At 43.9% G+C, this 17,500-nt stretch overlaps 1 protein-coding gene and 1 long non-coding RNA gene across 6 annotated transcripts in view; one reads left to right on the top strand and one right to left on the bottom strand.

Annotated features, from left to right (window-relative positions):
* LOC139767331 (uncharacterized) overlaps positions 1-17,500 on the bottom strand; it is a 137,508-nt gene that overhangs the window by 82,709 nt on the left and 37,299 nt on the right. The gene's annotated exons all lie outside the window — the stretch shown is intronic.
* Positions 1-17,500, top strand: part of LOC139767330 (irregular chiasm C-roughest protein-like) — a 97,610-nt gene that overhangs the window by 80,031 nt on the left and 79 nt on the right. For 2 of the 5 annotated variants that reach the window (XM_071696645.1, XM_071696646.1), the window contains exons 11-14: positions 360-404; positions 5,916-6,026; positions 13,266-13,498; positions 14,084-17,500. The exon at positions 14,084-17,500 is cut by the window's right edge and continues 79 nt beyond it. In XM_071696645.1, the coding sequence (XP_071552746.1) occupies positions 360-404; positions 5,916-6,026; positions 13,266-13,498; positions 14,084-14,650 (956 nt within the window). In that variant the 3' untranslated portion in view covers positions 14,651-17,500. The remainder of the gene's footprint in view (positions 1-359; positions 405-5,915; positions 6,027-13,265; positions 13,499-14,083) is intronic. The other 3 variants (XM_071696647.1, XM_071696649.1, XM_071696648.1) reach the window with 3 other exon arrangements.

Raw genomic sequence — 17,500 nt, 5'->3', positions numbered from 1 at the left:
ATATCTAACATTCCTGATATATATATATATATATATATATATATATATATATATATATATATATATATATATATATATATATATTCCTATGAGTCCACGGGGAAAATGACACATGTTTACCAAATGGCGTCCTAGCTTCGTCTCTTCGATGTATATCAACTGACTGTTACATGTCTCTCTTGAGTCTCCCCTGATGATGTGATTATTACACGAAAGTGCACTTGGGAACTTTCCGTGTTTCATTTTCCCCGTGGACTCATAGGAATATCTTGATCACGCGCAAAATTGTGATCCTTTCCTCTATATATATATATATATATATATATATATATATATATATATATATATATTCCACACAGTGTGCCACTTGGACAAGGAAATGGCCATTAGAATAGCATTCAGAGGTCAGTCGATGGAACTACAATCTCTCATTTGCTACTAAAGAGATGATAGTTGCTTGTCTGTGTACTTGGCTTGTTCCAGGAGATTATAGCGGTAAGGGCAGTCGTAGCAGATGTAGCAGCAGTAGTAGAAGCAACAGCAGTAGTAGTAGTAGTAGTAGTAGTAGTAGCAGTAGTAGTAGCAGCAGTAGTAGTAGTAGTAGTAGTAGCAGCAGTAGTAGTAGTTGTAGTAGTAGTAGTAGTTGTAGTAGTAGTAGTAGTAGTAGTAGTAGTAGAAGTAGCAGCAGTAGTAGTAGTAGTAGCAGTAGCAGTAGTAGTAGTAGTAGTAGTAGCAGTAGTAGTAGAGGTGAGGAGTGAAACTATACACAATATGTTTTTGACAAACACCAATAAACTCTTATTATGAAAATCCATCCCAATTTCGTTCGTCTGAAATACAACTCATTCACTGAACGACTTTACTCTGGTTGGAGATGATAAAAACTTCCCCCAAAAATAAACCACTTTCAATCACTACGTGACATAATCTTCGACGCCAATCTATTCTTGAGTGGAGTTACGTCATTTCTCAAAGTTTGTGTCAGAAAACTTAACCCTTCCTCAAAAAAAAAAAAAAATCGTTTTCTCTCGATACTTACCAAAGGGAAAAATGAACGGGCGATTCCATCTTTATGACAGTCATTACTGACACCCGCTGTGTCTCTTACGGTACACAGACGGCTTCTGAGCAGCGTTTCTTTAAGAAACCTTTAAAAAAGAATATATATATATATATATATATATATATATATATATATATATATATATATATATATATATATATATATATATATCGCAGTGATGTAGATAGAAGTCGGTAAAATAGAGACATTAATTTCTTGCGATACATCGGAGTGGCTTCACATCACAGTGAGGACCTAACCCCCCTCCCACCTGACGGTGAAGGCAGGCAGGTAGGCAGGGAGGGAAGGAGGGAAGTCCTGGTGGGGTGTCTGGCCGGCATGTACACAACCGACTGACTTGCCCAAGTTCCCCCGAAGGAGACCAGTGCGGCGGCGTTGGGCGGGTGTTCAAGCGACGCCACGAGAGAGAGAGAGAGAGAGAGAGAGAGAGACCCACTTTGGTCAAAGTCATGCATGACTGGTCTACACAAGAATATTTCAAGTCTTACTTGAAATATATAGAATCACTTATATCCTCACACGTACGATGTGTAAGATATGTCTTTTTCAAAGGCTGGAACTGCTATATCATTTCATTCGCAATTTCTACAGTAGTGAACACGAGTTTTCTGCACATTGCTGGGAGTTGCGCAGTTTCGGAATCACGTCGAGCAACATGATCATATATGTCGTAAAACCTAATAAAACCCGATCTATCTAAATTAGCCTAGCCGAGCATAACCTACCACCTAACGTAGTTTAGCCTAGCATAGCCCAACCATGGCCTCACCGAAGACCTAGCCAAATCGATCGTCTTGAGCTGTTAGGAATGATTCCCACTTTGCGCACACTCCCACAACCTCCAATAACAGTAGCAATGACAATACACAAAGGGAGAATCTGGTATATCATTGTACAATCGTATCTCAAATTATTCAAGCAATTACACATTTAAAGAAGCTCAAGTATATTTATATTAAAAAAAAATCTTAGATCCACTTGAAAAAACAAAGTTAGACGTTCAATATCATGGTTAAAGACTCCATGAAAAAAAATAAAAATTGCCTAATAGCGGAGGGGTTATTGTCATCGAGTCTTGTTTACATTCTGGCGAGGGTTCGAGCCTCCAGGGTAGGCGGTGTTACTTATCGCTGGCGATCGTTTCCGTCAACTACATTTTTTTTCCCCCCCCAGTGTTTGTTCCCGACCGAAACCCGGCGCCGTACAAAGACCTCGTTATTTTGCATTTTTTTTCTCCCTGGAATAACATCAACAAGAGAGAGAGAGAGAGAGAGAGATACCACGCGCCTGGGATACATCAAAGAGAGATAACGTGGAAAGTGAATGCATCAAAAATGCGTCATAACATGTCGATGAAAATGTTTACTAATCTGGGGTGGTGTTGAGTGGGGTTCATCAAAGCGGCCAGAGGGGGAGGGTAGTCTGTGAGTTGTCATGTGTGGATTATTGGAGGTTTGTGCCACGCTCGCTTGTACTCTATACTGTTTTCCCCGGGCAAGATAAAAATGATTCGTACTCTTCCTGTTAAATTATATATCTGATGAAAGCACACACACACACACACACATACCCTGGACCCCCACAGAAATACACGAGCGTCCTCTTAACTCCTAACATACATGAATCCAATCTACACCCCTCACATAATTCGAAATGATAGACCAATCCCACTCGACATAACTCCATTCACACTAGGTATCACACACGAACATACTACACCTGGCATTCAATCCCACACCTTATAATCATCATCACGAAGATCACACACAAGATGATTTCTTCCTCGGTATCTCTACAAACAATCTATTTGCTCCATCCTAATATACGCCTCATCTCACTAATCATCGATCTTTTTGAAAGCAAATACATCAAAGCCACAAGCCACACAAAGCACAGTAGCCAGCAGCTCAGTAACCGACAGACACAAAAGATTCACAAAATGAAACCAAAATTTTCCAGTATTCTCGGCACCCAGATCCTTCCTGCAGTACTGGATCCCTTCCACCTAAACCAGTCTATAACCAACCACTCTCACGCGGAAACTAAAAAGCTCACCTCGGCCTCTTAACATCATAATCTTATAGTACACTCAAATTCCACCTCCTTCAGAAATACACCGACAAAGCAAATTCACCCTGCAGTGACCTTACAAACATCAAACAAGTCCCTTCCTTCTCCCAAGCCCAATCTTAAATTCCATTCCACCAGACATATATCAGAAACTACACTCCCCAGGTATGTGCGATGTTACACTTTCTCGTCAGTGTTCCGGACACCACCCATCTCTCCATCACTACAAACACGGATTCAGAATATCACAATATCATAAGGTGCAACATCTACAATGAAGGTAGTGAACACCTCCGCTGTCCTCCACTCACCTTGCCAAGACAAACACACACACACACACACACACACACACACACATCACAACACTTCATCCAAAAGGTCTGGGCGAGATCTGGGGTAAATCCTGGGACTGAGAGAACAAGTCCTCCGTCACACAGGTCTGTCTGCTGGAGGAGGTGGATTTTCCGTGGACGTCCCAGTGCAATCCACTCCTACGATCCTGAGTGGTGGCCCAGTCCCTGTGTAGGATCCGGTAGCTCTAGAGTCACCTCCATCAACGTGCTAACTGTGTTGTCGTCCATCAGTGTAGATGAAAGTTTCGTTGACCCATGCGAAGCTTGCTCGAACCCGAAGCAGTCAGGAGTTATTGTTCAATTGTCTTGTTCTGCTTAAAGACAAGGAAAGTACATCGTGACTGTAGTGCGATGAATTCTTTCTGACTCGACTGTATGGTCGTTGGACGGTGAGTGTCAGAAACTGTTTGCATCTGAGCAACCGTCTTGGCTGCAGCTGTGTTGTGTTTGTGTGGTTTGTGTCGTGCTGAATTCTGACTGACGTTGTCTGTTGCTCTGCTTATATTCTTCTGGGACGGTTGATGGACACACAAGATGGACTTTCCCTACGTGATTTATCTCCATCTAAATTTCCCCGAGATTCTGTTTCAGTGTATGAGCGTTTTGCTCTTGTACAATTTTGACCTATTGTTCCAAGGGATTCGAATCAGTTTCCTTTGTCTTGAGAAGTGAGGGTCGTCAAGCACACTGGTTACACAGTCTTCCCCTATACAAGTCTGCTAAACTCTCCAGTGACTACGAATGTGGCAGTTCTCTCATAAGAAGGTGAGCCAGCGTCTCGACTGACTTCCAACATACCCTTTCTTTTGAGAACTTTCAAATGGGGTTAAGTACACTGGATGAATCAGGATACTGGGTGGTGGGTGAACGATCCACCGGGAGCAAGTTTTCCAAGAAGTTTCGTGAGCATTTCCCTTGCTGGAAGAGGTCGGAAGTTCTATTGTACTTTGAGGACTCACTTGAAACTGCTGGATTAGCTCGACGCTGGCTGAGGTTCGAGACTGTGAAGCAAGGAAGTCAATGGAACCTCACTCTCCCAGAAGCTTTACGAGAGAGGTCTCAGTGGTCAGTTCCGATTCGAAGCAAGATGGTTCCTGATAAAGTTGGGGCGTGCAGCCCACACAGCCTTCCCACGGGCCCTCTTTTCCCCACACAGTGTCCCCCAATGGGTGTTGCTTGGGGGATAAATCCTGCACCTCTCTCTGTTGTGTGTACCTGGCTCTTCCATGCCCACACCCCTGACACACGTATCACCGTCATGGGTCTGCTACGTGCACTTGGTGTCTTTTTTCCACATATGGCCAGCAGTGTCGTTCGTGCATTGACCCACTCCCGGCACTTCTACCAAAACGGAGTAGAATGACCTCGTTGCTCGGGATGTTCGCCCACGTCACATTCCCCCTTTCGTTGTCGACAGCAACCGAGAGACCGACTCGTCTCCCCACGAGAATCCTTCGTTGCTGTTTAGTTTCACACTGCAGCCCCTCCATCAGGAACAACCTGCTCTTCTGACAAGGGGCAGTTAGAACCCCAACTGCCTCTTTAGGGTGTAATGAAGATGAAAGTTAAAAACCTCTTTGCAAGTGTACCAAAATGACCTCCTGCAACTCTGGCAATGGCTCCTTGTTGAGTTTCCTCTGTCCACATACACCTCCCGGGCCAGGTCTTCCTCCAAAGGGCGCGAGGTACGTCGTCCTGCAGATCTCCACACTTCGTTATCAATAACAACTCAGATGGTATAATGCGTGAGCCAGGGCGTCTCCCCCCGGGCTACCTGGCAACACTCGGCCATGTCAGTGGCCACGACAAGCCTTATCAGCGGTCGTTATGCGATATCGGTCATGATAACAAAACACACACCTGACGTCTCCACACAACCGTGACATCCCGATCACCCATGCAGTATAACGTAAGGCCTGGAACGACAGGGATTTACGAAGTGGAAAACGCTAATAGTAGTGTTATTTCCTCTAACAGAACGAAGTATCATTTTACGTTTTTCATTCATGTCTCGTATTTCCGGATGGATTGTTGCCAAAGAAAACGGCTATGGGTGAATTAAAGTATATACAGTGAAGTAGTTAGTGCCTACACTCCTCCTTCCCACTCCCCTTGATGTTAGAACATCACATCTAACCCCTGGATCACTGCTGGACTATCCTTCCGTAGTCACATGCTTTGAATTCTGCACGTACCTGAAGCCAGCTGGAGCTGCTCACATAACTGCTTAATAGCCACCTTTCTTGATGATGATACTAATACGATCATGAGATTCAGAGACGATTTCTGCCATTGGGGGAGGGGAGCTTTCCTCCCTTCACCCTCCACTCCCCTTCTTTCTTCCTCCTCCCTCCTCCTCCCACATACAGTTAACCTCGTCTTCCTCGTCTCCCTCCCACCCCGAACAGAGAGCCTGCCCCTGGTGACGACCCTGGTGGCCATCATCGGCGGCATCGTCTTCCTCATCGTCGTGGTCGTCATCATCGTCCTCTTCAAGAAGAAAGGCAAGGGATACAAAGGTTGGTGGCGGCGGCTCTCTCTCTCTCTCTCTCTCTCTCTCTCTCTCTCTCTCTCTCTCTCTCTCTCTCTCTCTCTCTCTTTATATATGTGTCGTCTTCCACGTGCAAGAGCGAAGACCGGAGGCGCATGTTACTTTCCAGGTAATCTTTACAATCTCTAATGATATGCTTAGGTTCAGTTAGGTTAGGTTAGGTTAGGTTAGGTCAGGTTAGGCTAGGTTAGGTTAGGTTAGGTCAGGTTAGGCTAGGTTAGGTTAGGCTAGGTTAGGTCAGGTTAGGTTAGGTTAGGTTAGGTTAGGTTAGGTTAGGTTAGGTTAGGTTAGGTTAGGTTAGGTTAGGTTAGGTTAGGTTAGGTTAGGTTAGGTTAGGTTAGGTTAGGTTAGGTTAGGTTAGGTTAGGTTAGGTTAGGTTAGGTTAGGTTAGGTTAGGTTAGGTTAGGTTAGGTTAGGTTAGGTTAGGTTAGGTTAGGTTAGGTTAGGTTAGGTTAGGTTAGGTTAGGTTAGGTTAGGTTAGGTTAGGTTAGGTTAGGTTAGGTTAGGTTAGGTTAGGTTAGGTTAGGTTAGGTTAGGTTAGGTTAGGTTAGGTTAGGTTAGGTTAGGTTAGGTTAGGTTAGGTTAGGTTAGGTTAGGTTAGGTTAGGTTAGGTTAGGTTAGGTTAGGTTAGGTTAGGTTAGGTTAGGTTAGGTTAGGTTAGGTTAGGTTAGGTTAGGTTAGGTTAGGTTAGGTTAGGTTAGGTTAGGTTAGGTTAGGTTAGGTTAGGTTAGGTTAGGTTAGGTTAGGTTAGGTTAGGTTAGGTTAGGTTAGGTTAGGTTAGGTTAGGTTAGGTTAGGTTAGGTTAGGTTAGGTTAGGTTAGGTTAGGTTAGGTTAGGTTAGGTTAGGTTAGGTTAGGTTAGGTTAGGTTAGGTTAGGTTAGGTTAGGTTAGGTTAGGTTAGGTTAGGTTAGGTTAGGTTAGGTTAGGTTAGGTTAGGTTAGGTTAGGTTAGGTTAGGTTAGGTTAGGTTAGGTTAGGTTAGGTTAGGTTAGGTTAGGTTAGGTTAGGTTAGGTTAGGTTAGGTTAGGTTAGGTTAGGTTAGGTTAGGTTAGGTTAGGTTAGGTTAGGTTAGGTTAGGTTAGGTTAGGTTAGGTTAGGTTAGGTTAGGTTAGGTTAGGTTAGGTTAGGTTAGGTTAGGTTAGGTTAGGTTAGGTTAGGTTAGGTTAGGTTAGGTTAGGTTAGGTTAGGTTAGGTTAGGTTAGGTTAGGTTAGGTTAGGTTAGGTTAGGTTAGGTTAGGTTAGGTTAGGTTAGGTTAGGTTAGGTTAGGTCAGATCAGGTTAGGTTAGGTTAGGTTAGGTTACGGTAGGCTAGGTCAGGTTAGGTTAGGTTAGGTTAGGTTAGGTTAGGTTAGGTCAGATCAGGTTAGGTTAGGTTAGGTTAGGTTAGGTTAGGTCAGGTTAGGTCAGGTCAGGTCAGGTCAGGTTAGGTTAGGTCAGGTTAGGTTAGGTTAGGTTAGGTTAACTTAGGTTAGGTCAGGTTGGTTGGTTAGGTTAGGTTAGGTTAGGTTAGGTTAGGTCAGGTTGGGTTAGGTTAGGTTAGGTGAGGTTAGGTTAGGTCAGGTTAGGTTAGGTTAGGTTAGGTTAGGTTAGGTTAGGTCAGGTCAGGTCAGGTTAGGTTAGGTTAGGTTAGCTTAGGTCAGGTTAGGTTAGGTCAGGTTGGGTTAGGTTAGGCTAGGTTAGGCTAGGTTAGGTTAGGTTAGGTTAGGCTAGGTTAGGTCAGGTTAGGTCAGGTTAGGTTAGGTTAGGTCAGGTTAGGTTACGTTAGGTTAGGTTAGGTTAGGTTAGGTTAGGTTAGGTTAGGTTAGGTTAGGTTAGGTTAGGTTAGGTTAGGTTAGGTTAGGTTAGGTTAGGTTAGGTTAGGTTAGGTTAGGTTAGGTTAGGTTAGGTTAGGTTAGGTTAGGTTAGGTTAGGTTAGGTTAGGTTAGGTTAGGTTAGGTTAGGTTAGGTTAGGTTAGGTTAGGTTAGGTTAGGTTAGGTTAGGTTAGGTTAGGTTAGGTTAGGTTAGGTTAGGTTAGGTTAGGTTAGGTTAGGTTAGGTTAGGTTAGGTTAGGTTAGGTTAGGTTAGGTTAGGTTAGGTTAGGTTAGGTTAGGTTAGGTTAGGTTAGGTTAGGTTAGGTTAGGTTAGGTTAGGTTAGGTTAGGTTAGGTTAGGTTAGGTTAGGTTAGGTTAGGTTAGGTTAGGTTAGGTTAGGTTAGGTTAGGTTAGGTTAGGTTAGGTTAGGTTAGGTTAGGTTAGGTTAGGTTAGGTTAGGTTAGGTTAGGTTAGGTTAGGTTAGGTTAGGTCAGGTTAGGTTAGGTTAGGTCAGGTTGGTTAGGTTAGGTTAGGTTAGGTTAGGTTAGGTTAGGTTAGGTCAGGTCAGGTCAGGTTGGGTTGGGTTAGGTTAAGTTAGGTTAGGTTGGGTTAGGTTGGGTTGGGTTAGGTTAGGTTAGGTTAGGTTAGGTTAGGTTGGGTTGGGTTGGGTTAGGTTAGGTTAGGTTAGGTCAGGTTGGGTTAGGTTAGGTTAGGTTAGGTTAGGTTAGGTTAGGTCAGGTTAGGTTAGGTTAGGTCAGGTTAGGTTAGGTTAGGTTAGGTTAGGTCAGGTTGGGTTAGGTTAGGATAGGTTAGGTTAGGTTAGGTCAGGTTGGGTTAGGTTAGGTTAGGTTAGGTTAGGTTAGGTTAGGTCAGGTTGGGTTGGTTGGGTTGGGTTGGGTTGGTTAGGTTAGGTTAGGTTAGGTTAGGTTAGGTTAGGTTAGGTTAGGTTAGGTTAGGTCAGGTTAGGTTAGGTTAGGTTAGGTTAGGTTAGGTTAGGTTAGGTTAGGTTAGGTTAGGTTAGGTTAGGTTAGGTTAGGTTAGGTTAGGTTAGGTTAGGTTAGGTTAGGTTAGGTTAGGTTAGGTTAGGTTAGGTTAGGTTAGGTTAGGTTAGGTTAGGTTAGGTTAGGTTAGGTTAGGTTAGGTTAGGTTAGGTTAGGTTAGGTTAGGTTAGGTTAGGTTAGGTTAGGTTAGGTTAGGTTAGGTTAGGTTAGGTTAGGTTAGGTTAGGTTAGGTTAGGTTAGGTTAGGTTAGGTTAGGTTAGGTTAGGTTAGGTTAGGTAGGTTAGGTTAGGTTAGGTTAGGTTAGGTTAGGTTAGGTTAGGTTAGGTTAGGTTAGGTTAGGTTAGGTTAGGTTAGGTTAGGTTAGGTTAGGTTAGGTTAGGTTAGGTTAGGTTAGGTTAGGTTAGGTTAGGTTAGGTTAGGTTAGGTTAGGTTAGGTTAGGTTAGGTTAGGTTAGGTTAGGTTAGGTTAGGTTAGGTTAGGTTAGGTTAGGTTAGGTTAGGTTAGGTTAGGTTAGGTTAGGTTAGGTTAGGTTAGGTTAGGTTAGGTTAGGTTAGGTTAGGTTAGGTTAGGTTAGGTTAGGTTAGGTTAGGTTAGGTTAGGTTAGGTTAGGTTAGGTTAGGTTAGGTTAGGTTAGGTTAGGTTAGGTTAGGTTAGGTTAGGTTAGGTTAGGTTAGGTTAGGTTAGGTTAGGTTAGGTTAGGTTAGGTTAGGTTAGGTTAGGTTAGGTTAGGTTAGGTTAGGTTAGGTTAGGTTAGGTTAGGTTAGGTTAGGTTAGGTTAGGTTAGGTTAGGTTAGGTTAGGTTAGGTTAGGTTAGGTTAGGTTAGGTTAGGTTAGGTTAGGTTAGGTTAGGTTAGGTTAGGTTAGGTTAGGTTAGGTTAGGTTAGGTTAGGTTAGGTTAGGTTAGGTTAGGTTAGGTTAGGTTAGGTTAGGTTAGGTTAGGTTAGGTTAGGTTAGGTTAGGTTAGGTTAGGTTAGGTTAGGTTAGGTTAGGTTAGGTTAGGTTAGGTTAGGTTAGGTTAGGTTAGGTTAGGTTAGGTTAGGTTAGGTTAGGTTAGGTTAGGTTAGGTTAGGTTAGGTTAGGTTAGGTTAGGTTAGGTTAGGTTAGGTTAGGTTAGGTTAGGTTAGGTTAGGTTAGGTTAGGTTAGGTTAGGTTAGGTTAGGTTAGGTTAGGTTAGGTTAGGTTAGGTTAGGTTAGGTTAGGTTAGGTTAGGTTAGGTTAGGTTAGGTTAGGTTAGGTTAGGTTAGGTTAGGTTAGGTTAGGTTAGGTTAGGTTAGGTTAGGTTAGGTTAGGTTAGGTTAGGTTAGGTTAGGTTAGGTTAGGTTAGGTTAGGTTAGGTTAGGTTAGGTTAGGTTAGGTTAGGTTAGGTTAGGTTAGGTTAGGTTAGGTTAGGTTAGGTTAGGTTAGGTTAGGTTAGGTTAGGTTAGGTTAGGTTAGGTTAGGTTAGGTTAGGTTAGGTTAGGTTAGGTTAGGTTAGGTTAGGTTAGGTTAGGTTAGGTTAGGTTAGGTTAGGTTAGGTTAGGTTAGGTTAGGTTAGGTTAGGTTAGGTTAGGTTAGGTTAGGTTAGGTTAGGTTAGGTTAGGTTAGGTTAGGTTAGGTTAGGTTAGGTTAGGTTAGGTTAGGTTAGGTTAGGTTAGGTTAGGTTAGGTTAGGTTAGGTTAGGTTAGGTTAGGTTAGGTTAGGTTAGGTTAGGTTAGGTTAGGTTAGGTTAGGTTAGGTTAGGTTAGGTTAGGTTAGGTTAGGTTAGGTTAGGTTAGGTTAGGTTAGGTTAGGTTAGGTTAGGTTAGGTTAGGTTAGGTTAGGTTAGGTTAGGTTAGGTTAGGTTAGGTTAGGTTAGGTTAGGTTAGGTTAGGTTAGGTTAGGTTAGGTTAGGTTAGGTTAGGTTAGGTTAGGTTAGGTTAGGTTAGGTTAGGTTAGGTTAGGTTAGGTTAGGTTAGGTTAGGTTAGGTTAGGTTAGGTTAGGTTAGGTTAGGTTAGGTTAGGTTAGGTTAGGTTAGGTTAGGTTAGGTTAGGTTAGGTTAGGTTAGGTTAGGTTAGGTTAGGTTAGGTTAGGTTAGGTTAGGTTAGGTTAGGTTAGGTTAGGTTAGGTTAGGTTAGGTTAGGTTAGGTTAGGTTAGGTTAGGTTAGGTTAGGTTAGGTTAGGTTAGGTTAGGTTAGGTTAGGTTAGGTTAGGTTAGGTTAGGTTAGGTTAGGTTAGGTTAGGTTAGGTTAGGTTAGGTTAGGTTAGGTTAGGTTAGGTTAGGTTAGGTTAGGTTAGGTTAGGTTAGGTTAGGTTAGGTTAGGTTAGGTTAGGTTAGGTTAGGTTAGGTTAGGTTAGGTTAGGTTAGGTTAGGTTAGGTTAGGTTAGGTTAGGTTAGGTTAGGTTAGGTTAGGTTAGGTTAGGTTAGGTTAGGTTAGGTTAGGTTAGGTTAGGTTAGGTTAGGTTAGGTTAGGTTAGGTTAGGTTAGGTTAGGTTAGGTTAGGTTAGGTTAGGTTAGGTTAGGTTAGGTTAGGTTAGGTTAGGTTAGGTTAGGTTAGGTTAGGTTAGGTTAGGTTAGGTTAGGTTAGGTTAGGTTAGGTTAGGTTAGGTTAGGTTAGGTTAGGTTAGGTTAGGTTAGGTTAGGTTAGGTTAGGTTAGGTTAGGTTAGGTTAGGTTAGGTTAGGTTAGGTTAGGTTAGGTTAGGTTAGGTTAGGTTAGGTTAGGTTAGGTTAGGTTAGGTTAGGTTAGGTTAGGTTAGGTTAGGTTAGGTTAGGTTAGGTTAGGTTAGGTTAGGTTAGGTTAGGTTAGGTTAGGTTAGGTTAGGTTAGGTTAGGTTAGGTTAGGTTAGGTTAGGTTAGGTTAGGTTAGGTTAGGTTAGGTTAGGTTAGGTTAGGTTAGGTTAGGTTAGGTTAGGTTAGGTTAGGTTAGGTTAGGTTAGGTTAGGTTAGGTTAGGTTAGGTTAGGTTAGGTTAGGTTAGGTTAGGTTAGGTTAGGTTAGGTTAGGTTAGGTTAGGTTAGGTTAGGTTAGGTTAGGTTAGGTTAGGTTAGGTTAGGTTAGGTTAGGTTAGGTTAGGTTAGGTTAGGTTAGGTTAGGTTAGGTTAGGTTAGGTTAGGTTAGGTTAGGTTAGGTTAGGTTAGGTTAGGTTAGGTTAGGTTAGGTTAGGTTAGGTTAGGTTAGGTTAGGTTAGGTTAGGTTAGGTTAGGTTAGGTTAGGTTAGGTTAGGTTAGGTTAGGTTAGGTTAGGTTAGGTTAGGTTAGGTTAGGTTAGGTTAGGTTAGGTTAGGTTAGGTTAGGTTAGGTTAGGTTAGGTTAGGTTAGGTTAGGTTAGGTTAGGTTAGGTTAGGTTAGGTTAGGTTAGGTTAGGTTAGGTTAGGTTAGGTTAGGTTAGGTTAGGTTAGGTTAGGTTAGGTTAGGTTAGGTTAGGTTAGGTTAGGTTAGGTTAGGTTAGGTTAGGTTAGGTTAGGTTAGGTTAGGTTAGGTTAGGTTAGGTTAGGTTAGGTTAGGTTAGGCAGGTTAGGCTAGGTTAGGTTAGCTTAGGCAAGGTTAGGTTAGGCTAGGCTAGGTTAGGCTAGATTAGGTTAGGCTAGGTTAGGTTAGATTAGGTTAGGTGTCAAAGATTTCTAATCATTCCTTTCATTTCTAGTCTTCAACGTAAGTCTGTCTCTCGGGATGTTTTCAGTAGCTTAATTCATGGGCAGTGATATAATCTTGTTTGGTTGGGCGGTTGGATACACACTGCTGTATCTACCCTTAATGACAGTTCAAATATCATTAAGCCATGATCCCTTCATGTCAAATTCTTTTTTGTAATTTACAGTTACGGATGATTGTGTGTGTGTGTGTGTGTGTGTGTGTGTGTCTTTATATGTATTACTAGCTGGGGAACCTGGCGCTGAACGGGGGGAAAAAATGGCTTTTATGTGTAACGAAATCTTGTATTTTGAGAAGTGGCCTTTGTTGGCCTTGAAGGAAAGGCCTTTTTTGTTTTTTCCCTTGGATACTATCTTTGATACTTGGATACCTCCATATGACCTGTGAACGCGACGGTAAGATCCCTAAACATGAACGTACGACCCTTGAACATCACTGTACGACCTATGAACACGACAGTAAGACCCCCCTATTCACGAACGTATGACGCCACGACCTTTAAACACGACGGTATGACGAACTCTCCCTACCTCCCTAAGGTGTGAGAATCAGACCCATCACCAACCCAATGAACCCTCCCTCCCTCTCTCCCTGAGCTGTGAGAATCTGACCCATCACAATCCCACCAGCGTCCGTACGTACGGTCGCGCTGCTGTGCTGCGCGTTCAGTCACCATAGAGAAAGACTCGATCGAGGACCTATTGGCAGCGCTATCTCTCATACGTGTATACATGTGTATGTTATACATCTACATATGTATGTTATACATCTACATAATGTTTGTTATAATCCCTCCCATACGCACACAGACGGAGGGCTGGAGAAGCACAGCGTCCGGTCGAGCGACCGGTCGTCCACGCACGACTCCGTGCTGAAGGTGGAGACCAGGACGGCGACTGGCAGCGACCTGTCGCCCTCCGAGGAGGACGACTACAGCTCCCACGACGACTGGGAGACGACCGACACGACGGCGGCCGCCAACGTGAGGCGACACTTCAGGTACTCCGGCGGGGAGTTCCACGACCCCATGTTCCCCCTGAAGGTGCGTAGAGTGAGTGAGTGAGTGAGAGAGAGAGAGAGAGAGAGAGAGAGAGAGAGAGAGAGAGAGAGAGAGAGAGAGAGAGAGAGAGAGAGAGAGGAGGGTTGTTGTTGTTGGTGTGTGTGTGTGTGTGTGTGTGTGTGCGTACATGGTTGTATATGCCATCGTGTGAGTTTACGTACTTGTTAGCATGTGTTTGTATCCACGCATATATATGTGTACCTCTCTCTCTCTCTCTCTCTCTCTCTCTCTCTCTCTCTGTTTATGTAAGTGGAAATGGCAGAATTCTGTCTTAAAATTCCTTACGTAATTCAATTACTAACGTTAGTGTGTACACTCTAAAATCGTACATTATTACTGGCATAATTTCTTGGTGCGTCGACACCTGAATATATATATATATATATATATATATATATATATATATATATATATATATATATATATATATATATATATATAGGTAGATAGATAGATAGATAGATAATAGATAGATAGATAGATAGATAGATAATCTGTTTGCTGCGTGGTATAACATGTCTTTTCTTTTCTCCCTCCCTCCTCCAACACTCCTCCAACACCACCCAGGACAGCCCCAACAACAACAGCGGGGGCTACGTGCAGTACGTCGACTACGCCCGGGACTACAACCCTCCCCCGCCTCCGCCCATCAACTACAACCGCAACTCGATCTACTCCGGCGGCGCCGCGCTCAACAACGTCGACCCTCGCTACTCGGCCGCCTACGGCAACCCGTACCTGCGGGTGCCGGCGGGTGCCAGGGCCGCCCAGAGCCTCTACGGCAGCACCGGGGGCATCGAGGCGGCCAACACCTTACCTCCTGGAGGAGGCGCCGGCGGAGGCGGAGGAGGAGGAGGAGGAGGAGCTCTTACGACCACCCCTACGCCTGGAGGTCTACCTCAGAACCTCTACCTCGGAGGAGGAGGAGGAGGAGGGACAACGCAGACCCTTAATAACAATAACCTCAACAACCTAACGGCAGCCAACAACAACAACAACAACAACCCCGCGGGTTATGGCCAGATCGGCCACAACCGCAATAACCTCAGATCAGGGACGAACCTGAACCACCACCAGTATATCACACTACCACAGGGCGAGGCCAGACACGGCGTCCACGGTACTCACATCTGAACCCAAAGCTCATAATACATATATATATATATATATATATATATATATATATATATATATATATATATATATATATATAGCTTTTTACCCCCAAAGGATCTTTGGAAATATCCACTCTCAGACGGGAACCCAAGAGAGGAGGTTACGAGCAGACTGATCGAGTGGGACATGCAAGTGTCCAATGGTCGTCAGCAAGAACTCCTGCAGAGCCGAGTCTCATGACCCAGTCACGGTGGAACTCCCCTACAGACGTAGGCAGAGACACACACACAGGGTTGCAGAGAGACGTAGGCACAGAGAGAGACACACACAGGGTTGCAGAGAGACGTAGGCACAGAGAGAGACACACACAGGATTGCAGAGAGACGTAGGCACATAGAGAGAAAAGAGAAAGAAAGAAAGAAACAGAGAGACAGGGTTACAGAGAGACTTAAGCAGAGAGATGAAAGAGACAGATACGGGGTTCCAGAGACGAGAATACTAGTCGAGCCTAAGGCAAGCAGATGGTCGAGGGCCTAATAGAAAAAAAATAATTCTAACACACACACACACACACACACAAGCTGTACATAAATTTGCTCAAATCATACCTTCCTGATGAGTCGCCCAGCTCTCGCGAGACGTGACCAAGATCTGATCCTTTGAAGCTGCGGGCGGAGGGAGAGGAGGTGTGGGGGTGGATACACACGACGCACTCGTGGCCTCCTCCACCCCACGCCTCCCCTCCCAACCCCAAACCCACCACCACCACCAAAGTCTGCGTGAACCAAAGACAATAGAGAGAGAGAGAGAGAGAGAGAGAGAGAGAGAGAGAGAGAGAGAGAGAGAGAGAGAGAGAGAGAGAATATGTGTGCGTGTGTAGCTATGTGAGGTGAAGCAGTGCCAGGCTGAGGGTGTGCCATCTTGAGCAACAGGTTCCCTCACGATGGGGATCAAGACTGGAACGTGCACCTCACGAATTCTGGATACGATATATTCCCCCTCCTCCGCCCTCCTCCTCCTACCTACCTACATGGCACCAGCGTATCCAGCAGGCATAGAGCATGTCTCCCGCAGTGCCAAGTGAGGAGTGTCGTGGAGCGCCACGTCGAAAACGACTGCGTTTCAGTCGGGTTACGACGAACTCTAGGAGGAGGGGGAGGAGACAACGCCATTCTGCCTCAAGCCCTGGAAGGACGCCACAGCAGCAGCAGAAGCAGCAGGAGCACCCACAGCCACTCCGACCTTCGGGAGTGAGGTAGAATCGTCGTCTTCCACGCCTCACTGTGTGTGTGCTGGACGACCCTACAAGCGAGCGAGGGAAGGGCTTCTTCACGATACCATACATATCATGGGAGATAGAAAGAAAAGGAGATAACATTAAGGGGTGGGGGGGAAACTTAGATAATAGGTAAGTGCTGATGGTCGAAGGAAAAACTTTTCATCACTGAGTCTCCTTTTTTAGGCCCAGTATGCGCTCCAATTCCCAGTCATGAGTGTTCGAAAATAAAGGAAGAAAACTTATAGTCACAAGGGACGGAGCTTAAATCGAACAAAAAAACAATTAAGGCGCCGGTAATTTACGCAGGAAGAAGAAGATATCTATCGCAGTGGACACTGATCTATGAATGCCAGTACATGTCGCCATGTACTGATGACCTAGGCCTGCCAGTGAGTGACTGGCCTTAGAAAAACGAATCCAGAAATCACCTCTTCCTTCACGAACAGCAAATCGTAACTCGAGAAAGGAGTGTACGTCACTCTTGGGAAAGTACTACACTAGTGTTGCCCACTCTCGCACTTCGCTCTCATGAAACCGCACCTACTGTCGTTGTGGGCTGGGTTGAGAACATTACAAAATCCAGCCTCCGTTCTGGAACATTTATGACACAGTTTCTCTCGCATGTTCTGCGAGGAACAAATGAACAGATGACGTGTTCTGGAACAACCTGCTTAGGGCACAAAAGGATGGATATCCCTGAAGGGGGAGAAAAATAATCTGTTGATAGTTATTTATATATGTGTAAACGGATGATGTTCTCGTTTTCTATGAGGAAAGAATATCATGGGTAACACAACTGTAATGGAAACTCCGAGACGTGTAGAGATCATCTCCCACACTAAGAACTTATATATATATATATATATATATATATATATATATATATATATATATATATATATATATATATACATATATAATCAAGGTGTGCTGGTCTCCACAGCTTGCGCTAAGTTGTACATACTCGTAAAATTAGACACACATTTCCACTCATCCACTGCTTCTCCATTTTCATTATCTCGTAATTTCCCAAAGATTCTACTTCGCTGATGATTCCCAGCGATGATGATGATGATGATGATGATGATGGTTGTCGTTGTACTGCATAATTCATATGACGGTACTGTAATGGTGAGATCGTCACATCCTAGACATTTTATTATTTTTTTTTTCCCTGGTCACATCCAGCGTCAATCTTGTACATAAATGGTTTAGCTTTAGGGAAAAGAGACATGAATTATATAAATATATATATAAACATTTTTGGATTGAGTGTTGTCTCTAGTTATACATACATGTATTATGAAGAACTAGTCAACATACGAGAGGTGATCTTATGACACTCCTCTCTTTCCTGTTAAACTCTGGACAGAAAAGGTAAATATATATATATATCGCTGTTGTTTTGACCAGTCATTCAACGCCCCGTTTTCTATTGCTTCCCCCCCGAGCAATTTCAATTTGCATGGGAAGACTATGCCAAAAGACGCGATTAGAACGCTGTATACGTACGTAGTGAAGGCGTCAAGCAAACATTCTGATTGTAACAATTTCACCTCTGCTTCATTTTGTTGTGCCCTGGACGCCTT

This window comes from Panulirus ornatus, chromosome 59 (assembly GCF_036320965.1).
Source record: "Panulirus ornatus isolate Po-2019 chromosome 59, ASM3632096v1, whole genome shotgun sequence".
Classification (NCBI taxonomy): Eukaryota; Metazoa; Arthropoda; class Malacostraca; order Decapoda; family Palinuridae; genus Panulirus; species Panulirus ornatus.
This window is presented reverse-complemented; position numbering and strand designations above follow the sequence as displayed.